The sequence below is a fragment of the Macrobrachium nipponense genome, chromosome 29 (assembly GCF_015104395.2).
Source record: "Macrobrachium nipponense isolate FS-2020 chromosome 29, ASM1510439v2, whole genome shotgun sequence".
NCBI classification, from domain to species: domain Eukaryota; kingdom Metazoa; phylum Arthropoda; class Malacostraca; order Decapoda; family Palaemonidae; genus Macrobrachium; species Macrobrachium nipponense.
In genome coordinates, this window is record NC_061092.1 from 47,525,912 (window position 1) to 47,550,285 (window position 24,374).

Sequence of the window (24,374 nt, forward strand, 5' to 3'; positions counted from 1 at the left end):
CCATTCCCTCACTGACTGACTTTGTGGGTGGTGATGCTCAAGAGCTTTCGTTGTGCCCTGTCCGGGCCCTGCGTTACTACTTAAAAGGACTCGGCACCTTAGACCAGGCTGCCGCAGGGTTTTTGTCAGTACAGGCCGTACGAAGAAAGAGCTGTCTAAGAATACTATCTCTTTTTGGATACGGGAAGTCCTCTTGATGATTCCATCGCCATGTCTGTGCAGGCTAGAGCACATGACGTTAGGGGTATTGGTCCCTCTCTGGCTTTCAAAAAGAACTTGGCTGTACATAGAGTGTTGAGCGCTGGTACTTGGTTACGCCAGTCCACGTTCACCTCTTTCTATCTTAAGGATGTTGCCCACAGATCTATGGACACATTTTCCGTGGGTCCTGTGGTGGCTGCCCAACAGGTTGTGTAACTCATAGTTGCCCTTAACGGGGCACCTTTGTATCTTACCTAAGATGATTGTGTGGATGAGAGAATGAGTGAGTTGGCTGGCCTCCTTCTTTCTTTTGTACCTTTCCTTCTTTCTTCGGGCGGTTTAAGGAATTGACACGTCATTTGCTGGACTGGTCTGATACAGGTGAGTGAGGTAGTCATACTGGTAGTGTGGTCGTGCAGTATTTAATATCTTACCCACTATTTAGTAGCATAGGCTCCGCTCCTGGGCAAGGAGGAGTCGGGAGTACTACAAACCCTAGTGCCCTGGTTTGTTTTTTGGACAGTCACAGTTTTTCTTTGGTTCCCTATACAATGGTTATCCTATATATCATTGTATGTCTCTCAGGTTCTGAGTGGTTAGATTTTAGTGTATCTAGCTTCTCAATGGGCTTCAGTCCCTCTCTAAGAACTATTTCTTTTGAGAGCTGGAGCAATTCCTAATGTAAAGGACCTCAGGTTTGTATAGTTAGGAAAAATACAATTTACTCTAGAAATTGTGATTTTTTTATTTTTGAAATTTCATTTTGTCTGTTTTTTCTCATTTATAGTAATAATGTATTTGAATACATATAGGTAATAAGCTTCAAAATGACCTTTAGTGGAAAGGCTTATGAAGATTATGGATAAAGGAGTATTTTCTTTTTAAGAATGTGCTTCTCAAAATTAGGGTGTGTCTTATATTCCAGCAAATATGTTAATTTATTTATTCCATTTCTTAGGTTGAAGGAGCTGAAGCCTTAGTTCATGTGGACTACTCTTATTGGACCTTGTGTTATGTCATCACTCTAGAGGGAGCCCAAAAGCTTTTAGATTCCCAGCCCCTTGGGAAGATTATTCCAGTCGATGAATATCTACCAATTATGTTTGATAAACATCCAGAGGTATGAACCTTTCTTTAATGATAAAGTACCAGTCCTGCTAACTTTCTCACTGTAAACAGGAAGTATTGTCACTTATGTTGATTAGGTGGACAAAACCACTGATTAAGTTTTGGGGTGTTTTTCCATGCAACACAAATGGCTGAACTTTTTGAGCACGTTTTTATAACAGTGCATACAGTACTTTATAAGCTATTTTATGTGTTTTTTAGGATGTTTGCATAAACAGTACAGTACCTAAACTATTTTATATGTACTCCACACCTTTTTGTAAATGCATGTGATTGGTGTAATGTACAGTAAGTTCCAGAAGTGAAGCGACAAATTTCAGAATTGATCGTACTTTAGAAACTCGTGTGGTTGCCAGTTAGTATATTTGATTCCAATTATTGTCATCCTCTGTATCTGATAATACGTATTAGTGATTAACTGTAGAAGCACAGAAAGTATTTCCCCAGTGAATGATCAATGTTAGTTTAATAATTGTTTATAAAAAAAAAAAAAATTCCCCATAGAAACATCTGCGATTCTCAATGTGTGATATCAAGTGTTCACCATTGAGTGGCAGCAGGAATCGAGTGCATTAGCATTGGCCTAATATGATGTGTAAATTAACTTTCTACTTTTATAGCATTATATCGAAAATTATTATGATTTCTTTTGATAAAGCACAAAGAAGTTTACATCTGATTAACCCTTAAACGCCTATTGGACGTATTTTACGTTGACGAAAATTGTCTGCCGGGTGCTTAACCCTCTTACGCCGAAGCCCTAAAAATCAAAACCTCTCCTGTATGCCGGCGCCGGTTTGGAATGAGCGCGGATTCAGAAAAAATAATTTTCATACATTCAACTTACCTGTCAGATATATACATAGCTATCGACTCCGTCGTCCCCGACAGAAATTCGAATTTCGCGGCACACGCTACAGGTAGGTCAGGTGATCTACCTGCCTGCCGCTGGGAGGCAGGACTAGGAACTATTCCCGTTTTCTAATCAGATTCTCTCTGTCGCTGGGAAGGTAAACATATGTTTGCTTTCCCTCCTGATTTGATTTTCGTGTTTCATCGCCATCGATCTTCTGGGCCGACTTTTACAGGGAAGTACTGGATCGGTGGTTTGGCATACGATTTTAATAACTTTTAATGAATTAACTTCGAAGTTTTCGAAGAAAGAGTATGTGTAACTACCGAAGTGTTCGGTAGACAATTACATAGTTTGCAAGAAAGGGAAATATAAATATTTATTCATTGATGAAGTGTAATAAATGTTAGAATTTGATTGAGGAAAATAAGGTAACTTCCTATTTGAGGAAGTCAGAAAACATAGAACTAGATATGCTTTCTTTAGAAGCTTTAATAGCCCTCGTTCTGACAAGCAGTTAGAATATTAACAGTACTAGTAGTGTTGTTTCCTCATCACCTTCTTACTTCACAGAAACTACAAATTCATTTGCAATTTGAAGATAAAGGAATGTAGCTCAAGATACGAGCTATTATAAGGTAAGAAGTGATTATAGTGTTCCCCATTGCATTAGAGGGTGCGTCTGATCGGCTCTGTCTCGCTCCCAGGCCTAGACCTCTTCCAAGCTCACAGGCCCAGAGGAGAAGGAATGTCGAAAGCCGTACGGAGGTTATGGAGAATCCCCACCGATCAGGCGTCCCCTCGGCAGGTTCTGTAGAACGTCCCAGACTGCCAGGGATAGCCATTGGAAAGGCATCCTAATTCAATGTGTTCCCCTTATTATTATCGTCTTAACGAATAAGGAGAAGAAACATTCAACGGCGTAGGTTAAATGAAAATGCAAGATAATCTCGTCTGGCTATCGGAACCTCAGAAGAGACGGAGAAAGGTTTATTACGACAATACCTATTCAGCCTCGGTATTTAGCAAAGGTTGTTTGCCTAAAATTTGCATTATTGAGAGTTTTCTTAGACTCGAGAATAATTTTATTATATCCATTCATTGAAAGGAGTAACTGGCAACTCAGAATGAAGGCAGCCAGGCAGTGAACGACACGGCTGTAATTGTGAGCCAATCTAGTACCATCCGGTTCTCGGTCGTGAACGGTTGGTTACATCTTTCTCTCCTAAAGGATCGAATGCTTCACCGTATATTCCCCATAAAATCAGGGACTTAACCACGAATTGAGGGAATTTTTTTTTTAGGCAAACATGAATAACATCGTATTCGTTTTGCTAAGGATATCTCTCTGCCTCGGCGAGGAAAGAATGTAGTAGAAAATTCACCTTAAGATAACGATACGCTTAAGCCTTATGCACACACCGTGGTTAATTACAGCGCTCCTACTATCCTTACAAGAGTTTCCTAGATGAATGCTGTTACCACAATGTGATAGGATTATAAAGAATTTTAATTCGGCAGAGCACGATTTAACATTCATTGGAAAGAGTTGTCAGACCCTGCGGAAAATATTCACAGATATCTTCGCAAGGCAGAAGATGAACGACCTTCTTATAGATTGCTTCCTTTTCCTCGAAACAAGAGAGGTAGCAAGATACGCCATCTTTAAATTTTAAGAGGGGAATAAACTTTAGTTTTTTTTTTCCCCTAGTTGTATATATTCTTAACACATATTATAATAAATGGGCATCTAAGGAAGAAGATGAATGCATCATTTTGGCAATAAAAGGTTGGATTCACAGAAGTCACGTTCTTCTTTCAGCATGTGTCGGAAGGTTTTTCTAAGGGATTTGATCGGAATCTATTATAAATATTGGACCTGAAAAACCTATTCACTCTGAGTCTGTCTGCGTGCAGACTGACCAGAAGTAAATATGAATGAGAGGATTTTTCAAGGGAAGCTTGATAATTCCTTTAAATATGTGAAAGACATAGAGTTGCTGCAGATCGTGCTAGATAGAAAGGGGAAACTGTCCTCTTCCGATACCTCTGTGAACTACATAAGGATTTTCTTCCCTTTCAGAGGGAAGAATCACCTTGGTAATTTATGCTATCAATGAACACAGTGAAAAGATATATTCTGTCTAGACAAAGAATATTAGAGATAGTAGAGAATTAAGATCTTCGGGATCTTATACAATACCTCTATACGATAAGATTAAGAGATCTTATACTTAGAATGGGATCCTAATTTGGGCCTCAGATTCCGTGGTCCGACAAGATGGAACTGCTCCTAATCAAATGTTTCTCTTGGTCCTAAACGATCAAGAGGACAAGTGAAATTTTGGGCTTTAGAATCTGGAATCAAATTCTATGACGACTCGGCAATGGGTTCTGGCCAGCATAGTAGGTTTGGCAAGAGAACTAAAGCCTTTTATTCCTGGATCAACGCTGTTAGATAGAGGTTTCGTTGTCCGGGTAATGTAGTGACATTGTCATCTACAGAAGAAGAAAAGGTTTAAACGTTTACTGACAGTCTTTGGAACGCGAGAAGGCTCAAACTACTTCCCAAAAGGTTCAGAGAGATACATTCAAGAGCTAGAAATCAACCAATTTCAGCTCAGAATCTCTTTAAAGTCCAAGCTCCTTCCCTTCCTTCGGGCAAGGATAGGGAAGCTTCTGCAACGAGAAAACTCATCAACATGTAGGAGGAGAACTCGTTAGCAACGGAAGTATGCAATAATGATCCTCCTCGGAGGAAGACTTGTCTCTTGGAATTTTGAGATTTCCTATTGTCTACGGGATGGAGCGGGGACTAAATTGTGATGAATGTGCAGGAGCAATTAGCGTCTTTGGTAGGAGTACTTTCTAAAGATCATACTCGTAAAAAGGATGATAGACTTCTGATTAAGAGATCCAAATACCGATCTCCTGTCGGGCGCGACGAACCCTACAGGGGAGTTGTCGCACAAGCGGCCATCTCTGGGGTGGGGGAGCGATGCGTTAGGCAGGCGAGACGTGGGAAAGGAAGTAACTCCTGCCAAGCGTCTGGCGCCAACTAGGAGCCAGGCGCCAAGTAGGCGCAAAGAGCCTGACTTTACTATAGATCGTTCTAGGCCAAGATCTTCATCCAAGCAACAATTGAGCCAAACTGGAGAAGAGAGACTCTGATAGGAGTATAGCGCCCGCTAAGCGCAATATACTTGCCATTCGAAAGGCCATTCCATGAGCGATACTCCGACCAAGTCACAGGAGTATTCGGAACTAGATGAGCCTTCCATAGGTCAGGAGTATTCGGGAAGAGATACTCCTGCCAGGCGCCTTGAGTACTCTGACCTCGATACTCCTCCCAGGAGCCAGGAGTATTCTAGACTTTTTACTCCTACCAGGCGCCAGGAGTATTCGAAGCGCGATGTGCCTACCAAGCGCCAGGAGTATTCTGAGCTTAATACTCCTAACAGACGCCAGGAGTATTCGGAACGCGATACTCCTGTCAAGCACCAGGAGTATTCCGATGAGCACGATACTCCTCCCAGGCGCCAGGAGTATTCGGAACGTGATACTCCTACCAGGCGCCAGGAGTATTCCGATCACGATGCTCCTCCTAGGAAAGCGATACTTCTGCCAGGCGCCCAGGAGTATTCCGAGCACGATACTCCCTCCCAGGCGCCAGGAGTATTCGGAGAGCGATACTCCTGCCAGGCGCCAGGAGTATTCAGAGGGACGAGGAGTATTCCGATCGCGATACTCCTCCCAGGCGCCAGGAGTATTCGGAGCGCGATACTCCTGCCAGGCGCCAGGAGTATTCTGAGCTTAATACTCCTAACAGGCGCCAGGAGTATTCGAAGCGCGATACTCCTGCCAGGCGCCAGGAGTATTCGGAGAGCGATACTCCTGCCAGGCGCCAGGAGTATTCAGAGGACGAGGAGTATTCCGATCGCGATACTCCTCCCAGGCGGCAGCCAGGAGTATTCGGGAGCGCGATACTCCTGCCAGGCGCCAGGAGTATTCTGAGCTTAATACTCCTAACAGGCGCCAGGAGTATTCGAAGCGCGATACTCCTGCCAGGTGCCAGGAGTATTCGAAGCGCGATACTCCTGCCAAGCGCCAGGAGTATTCGAAGCGCGATACTCCTGCCAGGCGCCAGGAGTATTCGAAGCGCGATACTCCTGCCAGGCGCCAGGAGTATGCTGAGCTTAATACTCCTAACAGGCGCCAGGAGTATTTGGAGCAAGATGCGCCTTCCAGACGGCAGGAGTATTCGAAGAGTTTTACGACTGTCAGGCGCCAGGAGTATTCTAAACAGGATACTCCTCGCGCCAGCCAGGCGCAAGCCAGGCGTTAGGCTTCATCCAGATGAGATCCAGTTCAAAGAAAGTCCTAGTCTCTTTGAAACAATGGTGATCTCTAAAGCATTTCATAAGTGACTTGATGATACCTTCAAACAGCTGAGAATTTAAAAAGCTCTAAAGTGCGAGCTTTTGCAAATTCTTGTTCTTTTCGTAACAATATGTCAGGAAGACATATTAGCTTTAACATATAGGAGATGCAATTATGGGTTGACTACTCATTACACGAAGGACTTCAAGTTAACCTACGAGAGATTCTTCTCTCTTGGTTTATACGTATCAGCGGATACGTTGCTGGGATAAGGAGCCGACACTGATCCTTTAATAATGAGTTGAATTTATTTTAACTCAATGATTTTTATTGGAGGTTTGAAAGGAGTTTGGGGATAACTCTCTTTCAATTTAGCGCGAACCCTCATGTTAGGAACAGGTGATCGGGATCGGTGTTGCGCTCCTTAAATAAGTGCGTGTTGTCATATAAGCGGATGTGCTCCCATTGACAAACGCCAGTTAGGATTCTGTCGAGTAAGTGGAAGAGACCCCATCGACAGATCCACAAGAACTCTTGGCCACAGATCACTATCTCGCTAAGGCTCTTGAGATGAAGCAGACTCCTATGCAATAGCTAGGAAGTCAATCCTTCGTCTAGAAACACAGAGGAACTAAGGTCTATAAATACCTACAACATATGTTGTTTACCTGTCTAGTCAGTAACTAGCTGTCTCTTGCCCTCCACCAAAGGGTGTCAATCAGCTATGTATATATCTGACAGGTAAGTTGAATGTATGAAAATGATATTGTTATGATACAATAAAGTTTCATACATACTTACCTGGCAGATATATACAATTAAAGACCCACCCAGCCTCCCCGCAGGAGACAGGTGGAAGAGAGAATCTGATTAGAAAACGGGAATAGTTCCTAGTCCTGCCTCCCAGCGGCAGGCAGGTAGATCACCTGACCTACCTGTAGCGTGTGCCGCGAAATTCGAATTTCTGTCGGGGACGACGGAGTCGATAGCTATGTATATATCCTGCCAGGTAAGTATGTATGAAACTTTATTGTATCATAACAATATCATTTTTTCAAAAAATCACAGCGCACTTAGTTTTAAAGATTAAGAGTTAATTTTTGGCTCATTTTTTTTTCATTTCCTAAAGTTTAGTATGCAATCATCAGAAATGAAAAATAATATCATTATCATATGTAAATAATGCGAGATATGGTAGCGAAAAAAAAAAATTCTTAGATAATTGTATTCAAATCACGCTGTGCAAAAAACGGTCAAAGCTAACGAGTTACTTTTTTTTTCGTTGTATTGTACACTAAATTGCAATAATTTTGATATATAATACATAGTAAAACAATAAAAGCAACACCGGAAAAATATTATCACAAAATGATGTACGAATTCGTAACACGCGGACGTAAAAAAATGTTATTTTCAAAAATTCACCGTAATTCTAAATATTGTTCTAGAGACTTCCAATTTGTTTCAAAATTAAGACAAACGATTTAATATTACGATACTGTAAGAGTTTTAGATTAGAATTGCAGATTTCGACCATTTCGGACGAGTTAAATTTGACTGAATGTAGAAATTTTTATATAAATATTTTTTTATATGCACATATTTCAGAGATGGAAAAAGCTACAACCTTCACTTATTTTGTATTGTATTCTTCATGAATTTGCGCACATTTTGATATATGAAATTCTATAAAACAGCTAATATGAAAAGGAGCAAATATTAGGATAATGCGATGTACGTATTTCGGAGACTTGCGGCCGCGAATCGGCGCGCGGAGTGAAGGTAAATATATTTTTCAAAATTTAACCATAAATCACAATATTGTTCTAGAGACTTCATATTTGTTTCAAAATGAAGAGAAATGACGGAATATTACTAGGCCGTAAGAGTTTTAGCTTACAATTGCGTTTTTCAACTATTTCGGTAGAGTCAAATTTGACCGAACATGATTTTTTTTCTATTTATCGTGATTTATATGCAAATATTTCGAAAAAGAGAAAAGCTACAACCTTCAATCATTTTTAGTTGTATTCTACATGAAATTGCTCACATTTTCATATATAAAACTTTATGTAACAGCTAATTTTAAATGGTGCAAACATTTCGACAATCGCACAAAAAAAAATTCTGATTTTTTCGGAAGAGTTACCGCGCGGACGTAAGGAAAGTTTTTTTTTTTTTCATAAATTCACCATAAATCGAAATATTGTGCTAGAGACTTCCAAGTCATTGCAAAATGCAGGTAAATGATTGAATATTACTAGAATATAAGAGTTTTAGCTTACAATTGCGTTTTTCGACCATTTCGGTAGAGTCAAAGTTGACCGAAAGTTGAAATTTTTGCACAACGTTATTTATATGAAAATATTTCGAAACTTATAAAAGCTACAACCATGGGTTGTTTTTTGTTGTATTTTGCATGAAATTGCGCACATTTTCATATATAAAACTTTATGTAACGGCAAATTTAAAAGGGTGCAAACATTAGGACTATCGCACGAAAAAATTTATCGGAAGAGTTATCGCACGAACGAAAGGAAAAAGTTTTTTCATAAATTCACCATAACTCGAAATATTGTGCTAGAGACGTCCAATTTGTTGCAAAATGAAGGAAAATGATTGAATACTACTATAATATAAGAATTTTAGCTTACAATTGCGTTTCTCGACCATTTCGGTAGAGTCAAAGTTGACCGAAGGTTGAAATTTTTGCACTTATCGTTATTTATATGAAAATATTTCAAAACTGATAAAAGCTACAATCATGAGTATTTTTTTGTTGTATTTTACATGAAATTGCGCACATTTCCATATATAATACTTCATGTAAAGGATAATTTAAAATGGTTCAAAAATTATGTCAAAGTGACGAAATAATTTTTGAGATGTGTCACTGATACTTTTTAGTGCGATAGGAAAGAAATTCGCACTTGCGCGCCTGCGTAGCGATTGTAAACAAAACAACGCCTTGATCCGTGAACTCCCAGCATCCCCCAAGGCGCGTGATTCAAAAGTTTTCGGCTGGTAGGCCTATAAGTATTTTTCCGTGAATTTTTAAAAAAACTTTTTTGAGCCGACGTATGATACGTCCAATCGGCATACAGGAGACATTTTGACTCGACGTTTAATACGTCCAATCGGCGTAAGAGGGTTAATTGACGTAAAATACGTCGACGCTAAAAAGTTTTTGTAAATATTCGTGGAAAAATAGTTATAGGCCTACTTGGCGAAAAATTTTGAATCACGCACCTTGAGGTGTGCTGGGAGTTCACGGATCAAGCTGTTGTTTTGTTTACAAGCGTTACCCAGGCGCGCATGCGTGAATTTCTTTCTTCTCGCACTAAAAAGCATCAGCGACACATCTCAGAAATTATTTAGTCACTTTGTCGTAATTTTTGCACCGTTTTATATTAGCTGTTACATAGAGTTTTATATATGAAAATGTGTGCAATTTCATGTAGAATACAACAAAAAACAATCCATGGTTGTAGCTTTTATCAGTTTTGAAATATTTTCATATAAATCACGATAAGTGCCAAAATCTCAACCTTCGGTCAACTTTGACTCAACCAAAATGGTCAAAAAATGCAATTGTAAGCTAAAACTCTTATATTCTAGTAATATTCAATCATTTACCTTCATTTTGCAACAAATTAGAAGTCTCTAGCACAATATTTAGATTTATGGTGAATTTTTGAAAAAAAAACTTTTTCCTTACGTCTGCCGAAAAAATCAGAAATTCTTTCGTCAGATTGTCGTAATGTTTGCACCGTTTTATATTAGCCGTTACATAAAGTTTTATATATGAAAATGTGTGCATTTTTATGTAGAATACAACAAAAAAACAACCAATGGTTGTAGCTTTTATCAGTTTTGAAATATTTTCATATAAATAACGATAAATAGAAAAAAATCGACCTTTGGTCAACTTTGACTCGACCGAAATGGTAAAAAAACTTAATTGTAAGCTAAAACTCTTACATTCTAGTAATATTCAATCATTTTCCTTCATTTTGCTACAAATTGGAAGTCTCTAGCACAATATTTTGATTTATGGTGAATTTTTGAAAAAACTTTTTTCCTTACGTCTGCTCGGTAACTCTGCCGAAAAAATCAGAAATTCTTTCGTCAGATTGTTGTAATGTTTGCACAGTTTTATATTAGCCATTACATAAAGTTTTATATATGAAAATGTGTGCAATTTCATGTAGAATACAAAAAAAACAACCCATGGTTGTAGCTTAGATCAGTTTTGAAATATTTTCATATAAATCAAGATGATAAGTGCCAAAATTTCAACCTTCGGGCAACTTTGACTCGACCTAAATGATTGAAAAACACAATTGTAAGCTAAAACTCTTACTTTCTAGTAATATTCAATCATTTACCTTCATTTTGCAACAAATTAGAAGTCTTTAGCACAATATTTCGATTTATGGTGAATTTTTGAAAAAAATATTTTCCTTATGTCCGCACTGTAACTCTGCCGAAAAAATCAGAAATTCTTCCATCAGTTTGTCATGTTTGTCGTAATGTTTGCACAGTTTTATATTAGCCGCTACATAAAGTTTTATATATGGAAATGTCTGCAATTTCATGTAGAATACAACAAAAAACAGCCCATGGTTGTAGCTTTTATCAGTTTTGAAATAATTTTCATATAAATAACGAAAAGTGCCAAAATTTCAACCTTTGGTCAACTTTAACTCGACCAAAATGGTCAAAAAACGTAATTGTAAGCTTAAACTCTTACATTCTAGTAATATTCAATTATTTACCTTTATTATGCAACAAATTGGAAGTCTAGCACAATATTTCGATTTATGGTGAATTTTTGAAAAAAGTTTTTCCTTACATCCGCGCTGTAACTCTGCCGAATAAATCAGAAATTCTTTCATCAGATTGTCGTAATGTTTGCACCGTTTTATATTAGCTGTTACATAAAGTTTTACATATGAAAATGTGCGCAATTTCATGTAGAATACAACCAAAAACAACCCATGGTTGTAGCTTAGATCAGTTTTGAAATATTTTCATATAAATCAAGATGATAAGTGCCAAAATTTCAACCTTTGGTCAACTTTGACACAACCGAAATGGTCAAAAAACGCAATTGTAAAGTAAAAATCTTACATTCTAGTAATATTCAGACATTAACCTTCATTTTGCAACAAATTGGAAGTCTCTAGCACAATATTTAGATTTATGGTGAATTTTTGGAAAAAAACCTTTTTCCTTACGTATGGGCTGTAACTCTCCCGAAAAAATTAGAAATTCTTTCGTCAGATTGTTGTAATGTTTGCACCGTTTTTCATTTGCCATTACATAAAGTTTTATATATGAAAATGTGCACAATTTCATATAGAATAGAACTAAAAATAACTCATGGTTGTTGCTTTTATCAGTTTTGAAATATTTTCATATAAATCACGATACGTAAATAGAAAAAATTCGTCCTTCGGTCAAATTTAATGCGACCAAAATGGTAGAAAACTGCAATTGTAAGCTACAACACTTACAGTCTAGTAATATTCAATCAATTACCTTTATTTTGCAACAAACGGGAAGTCTCTAGCACAATATTTCAATTTATGGTGAATTTTTGAAAACGCCTTTTTTTACGTCCGCGCATTACGAATTCATGCATCATTTTGTGATAATATTTTCTCTGTAGCCTTGATCGTTTTACAATTTGTTATATACCAAAATGATCGCAATTTAGTGTACAATACATCAAAGAAAAATTAACTCGTTAGCTTTAACCGTTTTGCTCACAACGCAATTTGTATACAATTATATATGAAATTTTTTTTCGCGCCGTCATATATCCCATTATTTATATATAATGATATTTTTTTCATTTCTGATAGTTGCCTACTAACTTCAGGCAATGACAAAAAAAAGGAGCCAAAAATGAACTCTTAATCTTGAAAACTAAGCGTGCTATGATTTTTTGAAAAAAACATTTTTTCCGCTTCGGCGCTCACTTGCATATGCCGCCGGCATACGGGAGACGATTTTTAAAATACCTCTTCGGCGTTTAAGGGTTAAGTGGTATGAATGTCAAAGTCCTGTCCTTAGAAAATGGCATTAGCCAGCTGGCCCCCTTACGAAGAATGACAGGGCATTCTTAGAAAGAGGATGTAAGGGCTCCTTTACTGACGTTCTACTTTTCAAGTAGAACTTCAGGGCTCTCACTGGACAGAGGACTCTCTCCTCTTCTTAAGTCCCTAATAATTCTAACAAACTCTTAATTACAAAAAAATGAGGATAGGGTCGACTAGGATTCTCGTTTTTGGTAAGAAAATTAAGAGACGGTGAACAGATTGAGTCTCTTCCAGAAAATCCGCTTCTCTTATCCACAGACTGAAGTTCACTTACTCTTTTTGCTGTAGCTAAGGCTATTAAAAAGAGCGTCTTCTTTGTTAGGTTTCTGAATGAGGCATCTTCCAATGGTTCAAAGGGGGCTTGAAAGCCATTTTAACACCACACCTAGATTCCAGGCCACTGAATCTTTTCCTCTTTTACTCGTATTCAAAGATTTACCTAATCAAGTCTGTGATGTCTTGGTTTACTGACAAATCTAATCCTCTATGTCAGAAAACAGAGTTACGCATAGCTCTATAACCCTTGATCTTAGATGCAGATAAGCCTCTGGAATCTCTGAGGAAAAGAAGAAAGTCTGCAATTTCTGTCACAGTTGTCTTAGAAGGTGAGATGCCTTTTTGTTTGCAGCATGTGCGGAAGATTGCCATCTGGCTAAGAAAAATGTCAAGGCCAAACTTCTACCTATAATGGTGAGAATTCCAAATTTAACCACATTGGTGGGGAATAAAGAAGAGGCCCTGCTCTGTCCTGTTAAGAGCTATTAAGATTTATTTAGGTAGATTAAAGCCTGTTAGGGGCAGAGTTGATAATTTATTTTGTAGTGTTAGAAAACCTAACACTCCTTTATCTAAGAATGTGATTTTTTTTTTTTTTTTTTTTTTGTTTTTTTTTTTTTGTTAAGCATTCAATAAGACTAGCACATGAAAAGCTATATCCAGATTTCTTACCTTTATTGAAGGTAAGAATATACATAGTGTAAGAGCAGTTGCTACGTCTTTTAGTTTTTTAAAGAATTTGTTCTCATGAGGATTAATTAATGCAGAGCAGTGGAAGTGTAATTCGGTTTTTGCTGCTCATTATCTTAATTAAAGCTGTAGAAATTGTGTTTGAAAATCTGTAAATCCCTTATCCCTCTAGTAATAGCAGTTAAAGTCTTTTCCTGAACCGAAAGAAACAGCCGTCTTTTAGGCTCATTATTTAAATCCGGGATGTTGGTTTTTGGAGAGTATGAAGGTACATCATACGTATGTTGTACATGAGCATACCTTTGTATCACAGGTAATTATTTGTACTTGACTATCATTTTTTGGGGCTTTTGGACCCTGGCACAGTGGTTCCACCACATCACCTCTATACATTTAGGCAGAAAATGAAGTGGTTTTCTCCACAAGGTTGCTCTTGACTGCACACACAAGAGCCTTGCACCCTAAATGGAATCCACCTTCTGGCGGCAGTATTATCCAGGAAGGATTCCTGATCAGGTAAGAATGTTTTGGGTTTCATACAAGAAGCGCTAAGCTTGCTTGATTGAGCAGAATTTGTCTAGCTGCACTACCCACCATCCTTTATCTCAATGTGGGAATCAGCTAACTTTAACAGTGGTAAGATTCATCTAATATACATTTTCATAATAAAATTTATTATTTGGATACTTACTCACTGTTAAAGTAGACCCCACCCATCCTCCTCACACTTAGTGGGCTGTCAAGGAGAATTCTGACTTAGAGCTAAAACATTTGAACACCTGGTGGAGAACAGGTGAACTAGACAGTCTTCCGGGTCAGCGAAGCGATCTTTTTTCTTTTGTTTGAATGCTGACTTGCCTATCAGCGTGGAGATATGAGCTAGCTTTTACAGTAGGTAAGTATTCAAATAATAAATTTCTTTATGAAAATATACAGTGACTTGTATGAAATAATTGTGTTTTTGCATTGAAATAAGAGATAAATATGGAGCATGTTAGGTTGCCAGTTTGTGAATTCTGAATAATATCCTATGCAATCATGTATCACTTACAAGTATAGCTATGCAATACTGTCTGGAACCAACTCTGCATTTGTCCATTACTGAAGGAAAGAGTGAATGCTGCCAGTTGACTGAGTGGGTGGTATCCCCTCCCTCTCCCTTGCTTTCTACTAGTTAACTATTTTGTTAACTAGCTTCAGTAACTAGACCAACTTTTGCCAAAGGTATACCCATATTGAAGACTAGGTTTGTATTTGCAGAAAACTGCAAATTGTCTTTTAAATCTGCTGTGTTTAAATGTAACATTTCCCAAAAGGAAATTACTTTGCTAGTAGAAATTGAAAGTCATGTTTTATTTTTTCTCTTATTGACCATTGAAGTGATAAAACAGAAAGAACTTATTAAATCATAGTATCTAAAGAAACTAGTATTTCAAACCCAATCCCTTTTATGAATGAATTGTGTAATTTCCTACTCTTTTTTGGTAAAGGACAACCCACTAACCCATTTAGAGTAGAGAATGCGCAGCCCAGGACATGCAATATCATTACTGCATAAGAAAATATTTTATGATAAAATACAGGTGAGAGAACAATTGGATTTTTTTTTACTGTATTTTGGCTGTGTAATTGTGATTGACACCAATGAATGGGAAGAAGTGTGCAAAGTTGGATTCTCTTGAGAAAGGACCAGAGATGGTAAGGGGAAGAGTATTTAGACAGCATAATGTTCACACACACACACACACACACACACACACACACACACACACACACACACACACACACACACACACACACACACACACCCCATAAGCAGTGATGCTTGATAGAGCCATCATAACTGTGCAGTACTGTAGTAGTATAGTATACAGTACATATTAATAAAGGATTTATTAATAATATTAGTATATTAGAAATTAACATAACAAGGTCACAAGTCATTTTAATAGACTTACCCAATGGATTTATTTGTAAATGAAGAATGGAAATGGAATCAGTCAAAGTGAAAGAAGTTAACAGCTAAGTGAGAATAAATGTAAAAAGAAAGACCAAAAGCAATGCAATTGCAGCAAACCTTTAGCATTGTCTAGTGTGCAGTGTGGGCATACTGTATACAGTGGAGGTTGTGAAAATAAAAATGTCAATAAGCAGTTATATTTTCTTTACAGGCTGACTGGAAAGCAAACTTCCCTAATCGGAATTTAAAGGCATTTTCGGCAGCTCCACTTTTGGTGTACCCCACTCATTACACAGGGGAAGTTGGCTACATCAGTGACACAGAGACTTCACCAACCATCAACGATTATGATCCAACAGGCTCCGTAGAGCCCAACCTAGATGGTAAAGGCTTGGAATTAGATTTGGGATTGAGTGGACTCAGTAAAGATGAACTGTAAGCATAAGTACATGACTAAGAAGATTGCCTGTTTCATATCTTTTTCAAAGTGAGCTGTTGATTTGTTATAATGGTGAATTAGTATTACCAGAAAATATATCTTGAATGCAGGTTATTTCACAGTAATAATGGTTACACAAAGATCTGAGTCTTGGTACTGTAATAACAAATCTCCATTTTAGAGTAAATCCTGCCAAAATGGAAATTTGTTGTTATTGTTACTTTAGGTTTGAACTTTACATCATAGAATATTTTTGGAATACAAGTGTTAATTTCTTTGTAATCATTTTGAAAAGCTAGATTGGACTCTATTGCACCAGAAAAAGATACTGAAGAGTAAGAAAAATTTTATCACTATCAAAAATCTTTTACAGATACCATGCTTCTTTCATTGAAGAACTGTCTATAGGTACATTACTATATTTCTTAATTTGATATAGGCCATGTTTGAAATGTAATGGATCATTGCATTAATTCTGGTTTTTGGTCTTTAAAAAGTAATTGTTTATAACACTAAAAACTTAATGGAGCTTGAATGATTTCTTGATGAATGTGTCCAAATTCCTCCATTTTTTATCACAGGTAAATATGAGGAGATTCTTTAGAAAATTCTTCAAAATGAATGAGTCATGTAAACAGCTGTAAATGTTTAGTAGGCATTTTATATCCACAGTGAGCCGAACGAATCCTCTTCTTTTTACCATTTCACTAGACAATTCAGTTGTGCAGGTACTATGTGCCAGTTGCTCAGTACCTTTTGGGAAAATTATCTATAAGTATCTTTTCTTTCATTCTAATCATGTTTTGCCAATTTCATGTCTTCAGTACATTAGTTCGAATTTCAAATGCTTTGCCATAGCTCCAGCCCTTCACTTTTTAGGGACAGTTTTCTGTAGTTTATTTAAAACATGAATTTTAGAAGTGTATAAAGATTGTGCAGTTCCATTTTTAATATTGTTACTCACTTTGTATGCTAATATTGAACTCTACATTCAGGAATGCACAATATTGAAGTACTTCCATTATCAGGGTTAAGAGGACGCATTGATAAGTTTAGCGTTTTGAAAGTAAGTACAAAAATAGTTGTAGCTTAGGAAAAATAGGCTGTGCCTAAGATTTCTATTGCCATGTTGATGTTCAGACTTACATTTAGAATAATTGTTTGTGGTAATCAGCAAGTCAGAGGTTTTATGTTCTGAAGTGTGATATGCCGATGAATTTTGTTCAATTGATGTGTTTGTTTCTTGATGTTAAGTGCATTTTTAAAACCTGTTGCAGTTTCTGTGTTACAGACAGTATTTTGAATACAATTTTTGCTAAGCAGGTCAATTATACTATAGATGTATGTATAGTTTGTATGGCAATTCAGTTCCTTCCAAAGAAGGGTCTGTTGATTTATTTCAGTTTAATCTTAGCCTTCTGTGTGCCGGTTTCACAATACAAATTATGAAATCTGTCTATGTATTTCTTTGGAAATACAAACCATTGCCTTTTATGTAGGTATATCCTTCAGTGTGAGCTGGAAGCAGTCTTTGAATTTTGTAAGGTGGGTAAACTGATGGTTAAGGGAGGGTGAAGGGGGAAGTATCCCCTCATCCCACTCACTCATTGAGTGAGGATGTCTTGCTGCACTCCCACTGAACTTTTTTTATCTTTCTTTTTTGAGTGTTTTACTTATATGGAAATAGTGCCATTAATGAAAGTGTGTATCACATTAGTGAGTGTAGTGAACCTTCATGCCTTCTGTTCAGGTGGATCCCCACTTTTTAATACTCTGTTGTAGAGGTACTTGTACACAATGAAAATGCTTGATTGCCATCTAAATGGTTTCACATAGGTAAATCAGGTCTAATATGATAACAGAGAGCAAACATTGAGTTGCTGAATCCCTTAATGTAATTCAGGTTGTATACACATTTCTAGCAATGGGTTTCAAGCCATATATGCATATTTCTTCTTCAGTAACTGGAATATCCTTCCTACATGGTAAAATGACCAAATCCAAATTCATTTAAGGCCAAATAAGATTGCACAAAAAATCTTCAAAGTACCACAGGATTTGACTTTGGTGTTGCAGAAGGTCCAACATTCATTCCATAATCCTTGAAAAGAAGACATAATTAGTGAAAAGCAGTAATGAGGTAAGACATACAAAAAAATAAACCTTTCATTGACTCAGCACTCATACCCTCACTCGCATTCAGTGATGAGTAAAATGACTATCCTTGTCCATCCCGTGACTCTTAGTCTGCCATTGTCTGGTATTCTTTCTCTTCCTGTCTTCCTTCAAATTCTTATTTCCTTTATCATTAACCTCATTGCTTAGCCTCCTGGGCACTGCCACAAGACTAGGGTTTTTCATCTTATTATTATGGCACATAAACTGTCACATAATCAAAAACACTCCACTCTTTTATTGTCCTTACAAGCCTACTCTCAACACTTCACATTTGCTGTAGATATTCTAGTGGTGGATGTTATTTTCAGTTCAAACTTCACTCCACATAAAATTGGTCTTTGTGATTTCATACAAAACCTTTAAACAACTATTCGCATTCAGTCATAGAATACTTTTGTTTTGCCACACTAAAAGTCTGAAATTTTAGCAATCACCTGTTTTCTTAGCTCCAGGCACAGATTGATCATGCACCAAACATCCATCCATCATGTAAACACTAGTATCATAAAATCTCTATCATCTAGATAATCAGTTCAACATCGTATACAGCCTATACTCTCTGTCTCTCAAACTTAAATTTTTGAATTGTTAGTGCCTCTTCCCAGTTAAAGGTTTGCTTTTCTTGGAAATAGGCATCTGATAACACCCATCCACCAAATACATTTTATTAAATGCAACACTAATTGAAAACTATATCTTTACACACATTGAAAACATATCTCTCCAGTGAACTCTGTCACTTTTCTATAATCAGTACACATTTGTAAACTTGTCTGATTTTTCCACAGGTTAAATCAGATTATTCCATGTACTTTCAATGTACTCAGTCACCGCTTACTCTAACTCTTCACAGTAATCTTCTAATCTGTCTTGCAACAGGCAGCAGGATTTAATGAGGTCTTTGATATGTTTAGGTATCATTCAAAACTATTTGAAACTCAAGCAAATGAACTGTTCCAAAATCTTCATTCCTCTTGACCAAAAACTCTTCCTTTCTTCCACAGCATACTGTCATACTGTACACACTATGTTTCTCCCTTTCACTCACATTATCATTCAATTTAATTCTTTGTCAACTTTTCATATTCCTATTCACCTTGCTAAACTTCACCGGTCATCACATAATATCCCAAAACATAACTTTCATTGATAACTTGTATACTTTTCCAAATCTTTTGCATATTTGTAATAATTTGTAGATAAACTCTTAGATCTTCCATATCTATCACTCCATCAAATACTTGTGCCACTTTCTTTAACTAGTAAAGTGCTGTACAATCATCCACCCCAAACATATCCTGATTATTCCCTCTTATACCAAGATTGCATGCCACTCTACTCATTACACTATTGTTATCCGTGAGAAATTTCACATCTTTTGTGGCATAGTACACTGCCACACTATACATCAGTAATTCTTCATTTCCCTTTTATAAACCTTTTATTCACGCCCTCTTTCATTTCTAATTTCTGTCTCAAAAATTTTATTTCCATTTCCATGATGCATTGTAAGTCACTCTTACCATCTCAAACAAAAAATGAAATTATTACATAGGAAGAAGAAGATAAATTCCAAGAAGGCCTCTCACAAGAAGTCCTATAAGATTTCCAGTGAGTGCTCTTTCCAGTTTTTGGGAGGCAGCAATGTTCAACTGCCCATTGGTGACCCATTCACTATCAGTTGGATTGGCAAGAGTATCTAACAACAAAATCTTGTACGTTCCCATAAAAGGCAATGGATTGTGCTCCCGTGGGAACAAATTACGTACACATTTTTAATGGTTACAGGTAATTCATATTTTTCCTAGGTATGCACCTCAAGTACCTGCTTTGTTCTTAAGGTTAAAGGTATTAAAGCTTGGATACAGTGAGTAAGGGGTAACCCCCACTCTTCCCCTTCACCATCAATTAAGTAAACTTGTTGCCAAGTTCAGTTGCCACTTCCAGCTTGCACTGAACGATACTTCTAATTGAAAGGCTTTTGGTTTTATATCTAGGAAAAATACAAATTACTTTTACATTTTTTTCATTTTTCTTGGTTATAAGACACTGTTTTCTATATACAGTATATATATAAAATGGATAACAAGTGTAGTATAATTAAGGTTAATCAGTTGAGTGTTAGTAAATGCATGCAATATAAAATTCCTGTTGAATATTTAAAAAAAATTATAATCTTTTTTATTATTACACTGTTAAGTATACTCACTACAGTACTACATATTTGCTTGTATCCCAGATGCTTGGGAATTTTACTCTCTTTTTTTTTTTATGTTATCAATGGAGACTAGTTGCTCCATGGCCTCATTTGCTTTTCTCTGAGTAGAGTTAGTATTGTTTTAATTTGCAAAATTACAGTACTTTCTAAAAACTTGGAAGTGTGATTAGTGGTCTCCTTAATTGACTTTATAATATAATGAGGGAAAAGGAATCCAAACATTTTATGTAGTGTGTATTATAATTAAGTATGTTATGCAGATTTGCACAGTTGTACCAACTACATTTAAGGTCAAACCCAAGTGAACATTTATGTAAATCCTATTTAGCCATGGTTACCTTGTGCAAGGAATTGTTAGGCCTTGTCTCTAATGTACAGACTAAAAGTAAGGACGTACAGGCAGTCCCCGGGTTACGACGGGGTTCCGTTCTTGAGACGCGTTGTAAGCCGGAACATCGGGAAAAATCCTAAGACAACCTTACTTTTAATGCTTTGGGTGCCTTCAAAACTAAACTATGTAAACTGCATTCTTATTACATTTTCCATCAAATAAATCTTAAATATTGATTATTTTGCATTTTGGTGTTATATTTCTTCTGCCAGATCAGCGATGTAGGCATCGTAACCCTGGAAATAATTTCTGATGAATATATAATTGAAAAGCGCCTTAACCTCGGAACGTCGTAAGCCGAACCCGTCGTAACCCGGGGACTGCCTAAAACAGATAACAAAATTAAGAATGGTAATACAGTTTTCCCCCATAGGAATATGAAAGAGTAGGGTTTATCTATTTACAGATATTTACGTAATGTATCAGAAAAAAAAACTAATTTTGCAGTATCCTATTGCAGTAATAATTAGGAGCATCATGGATTAGAAATAACAGAAAACACAAAAGAAACTAGGATATGTTTGCTTGTTGGATGGTGTGTGGGTTTTACATTACAGTCACTTTCTCACCCATAAGAAAATAACTAATTTTTCCATAATTAAACGACTGATATGCTGATGAAAATCCTGTTTCTTGTGAAGCATATAACAATAAAAAAAAGCAGTACTGTAATATTAATTTTTAAATATGCCTCTTGCAAAATTGGAGTACTTTATTTCTCTTAAGACATACCTCTGACATTGGTTTGGTATGGTAGTTCAGTGCTCTGTTATTGGTTCAGTACGGTAGCTCAGTGCACTATGATTTAAAGTGTAGGGTTCCCTATTGTGGATTGAGAGGATTATTTGTACAGAATTTTAGTAAATTATAATACAGAATTGTATATACTTGTTAGTTTACTAAATTAATTGCTCTTTTTTCACATATACTACTTCTACTGATTATTTTTTTTTGTCATTTATCTTTTTATCATTGCTTAAGGACTTATTTGTTGAACAGTCTTACTTTGCCAAATTCAGTGGTGATGTGTTTTCTATAGGTAAAAAGAGTTTGGACTGCTTTATTTTTATTTAAAAAAAATTGCTGCGTGCTAACAGCTTCTCTTGCCATTACATTCTTGGAAGTATTGGTCTCCTGTCATTGTTTTTCTCTTTCATAAATATGGTCTTTTAAATTTTTTACAGATTACAGGTGTTTAATTCACAGTTAACTCCTAGAGTTTGGGAGAGTAAAGTAATTAAACCTTCTGTAACCAAGAACTAATGCGCACATACATGGTTGTGAAATTGTTCTTAAGCCTGGAGCTGACTTACTAGCACATGATAGCAAATACTAGTAGTTGACCTTAATGTTCAACATATCATTGGTATGTGGAGAGACTGCAAATAACCTGACAGTATGTTTTTTCTTTTTAGTTTGAGCACTTCAGTTTAAGTACTTCATTGTCAAAATTTGATATAATTTTTTTTAGTTTCTGCACTCGTTTTCTATTTTCAGTAAGCACCTGCTGTCACAAAACTTCTTTTTCGGAAGTTCTAAATATTACCACTACCATTCAGTTAAAAAATAAATGAAAAGGTTAGACACACACATGCTTTTTTCTATTTTAGGGAGGGTGCTCATTAGATGGATTTTTTTAGTCTTTGAGTCTAAGTAACATTATTTCTCTCTCTCTCTTTCACTTATTTTTTTATTTATGTTCAGCCTGTATCATGAAACCTTTCTCCCCCTTCCCATTTCTTTAATTCAACACGGTCACAGCAGCCTCTTCTAGGACTGGCAAAACTTGCATTTAATGCAAATGATAAGCCAGTAACAGACCACTTCCAAACCCATACCATACCAAACTCGTAGCAGCTGAAAAGATGAGGAACAAAGTAAATGTGGATGTTATCCTCAAAAAAATTAAGAAAACTTTGGCATAACATTTCTGTTATCGATATCTCTTAGATATTTCCTACCTCACCTCTTTCCTACAATTGTATTTACCAGTTTGCCATTCAATCTAGCTTACAGTCATAGCTCAGTGGCTTTTATGTTTTTTTGTGCTCCTACTTATAAGTTCCCATCCTGTAAACTGCTTAGCCTGTAGGTGCCACTTGTGGAATGGAAATTTTTAAGTATTTTATATGTATGATCAGGGTCGGTAATTCAGTGAAACATGTACTGCATAACACTGGTGTGTGGTGATGGAAAGCATCAGTTAGAATCTTGTTGGTATATACGTTACATTGTTCACTGTAAGTGTTCTATGAATTTTATTTTATATGGGCATTATTTTTCATTGCATTACATGGTTTTTAGTTGTTGGCCATATTGAGCTCTTTAGTCTGAACCATAAAACAATTTCATCATATGTTATGCATGTGTTGGAAAAGGAGCAGCAAAATCTTAAGAACCTGGAAATTGTTATAGTTTCTCATCACTTCTCAGTCTGTACACCATGAATATAGTGAATGTGTGATAATTTGGTGCTAAAATGTTCTGTGTTCATAATTTAAGAAATCCTGTCAATATAGATGTGCTGTGCTGTATAATTTTTATATTTTTATTTTTGCTGTATGCATGCAATTTATCTTTGGCTCTAGTACAATCAGTGAACATCTGTCTGTGAATGTTATTAATAAGAATTTGCACTACATATATATTGTGTGCTTGATTACTATTTAATATGATTGTATGTATATTTTAATAAAGCCCTGCAGAGTAGTAGCCTTTCCTGTCTATATATCCCTTTCCATTTTATTAGAAAGAGATAAATGCCACTGTAATAAATATGCAGATAGATAGAAAGGATAATGTATGGTTATGACAAAAAATGGATTAGAATGGGACTGCTAAAATTTCCTCTAGTTTAAGCAGTATATATTATCAGAAAACAATGAGTGCTGGAGAGATTTACTCTGTTTTTCCCATTATCATGTTTCCATTCACAATTCAGTAAGCTGTCAAGTACAATTATTTGTAAGCATGAGTCATGATGATAGACTGATCATATGATCCTCCAGTCAGCACTTTGATAGTATGCCAAGTGGCTATTCCAGTTCTGGTAAATCTTCCTGAGTTATAAAGTAAAAGACTGAAAAGTAGACTAAAGGCTAGTCTAGGTCAGAGTAAATGGATTTTAACAACCCCACTAATTCTTAAATTGCATATAGCTCCCAACATTCTTGTGACAGTCTCCATGGGATCCTCCCATCCATGGATAATTTGATACAATGCAGGTATAGGATGCTAATGTACCTTTCCTTGAGATACTACCATTCCTACGTAAGACGTTTTTGGTGAAAAAATCTAGGAAATTATTCAGGCTGACGCCTTATACACATCAGCATTGGAGCTTCTGTTCACCGCTATGTCCACAAAATATGAAACAACCAGCATCAGCAATATTCCTTGCCAGAAAAGGTATATCTGAAAAGTAAAATCACAGTTATTTAAAGTAAATTGTATTTTTCCTAACTATACAAACCTGAGTCCACTTACATTAGGAATTACTTAAATTGTAGGCTGGAATTCAGCCATTGAAGATTTGACAAGGTACTAGTTAGGC

General features: G+C 36.5%; 1 protein-coding gene across 1 annotated transcript in view; it reads left to right on the forward strand.

The window, feature by feature from the left end:
* The window catches only part of LOC135206264 (glycosyltransferase 25 family member-like), a 73,190-nt gene extending 49,657 nt beyond the window's left edge, over positions 1–23,533 (forward strand). Inside the window, exons 3-4 of the mRNA XM_064237677.1 lie at positions 1,160–1,321; positions 15,807–23,533. Coding sequence (XP_064093747.1) covers positions 1,160–1,321; positions 15,807–16,034 — 390 coding nt within the window. The 3' untranslated portion in view covers positions 16,035–23,533. The remainder of the gene's footprint in view (positions 1–1,159; positions 1,322–15,806) is intronic.
* The last annotated feature ends 841 nt before the right edge of the window (positions 23,534–24,374 follow it).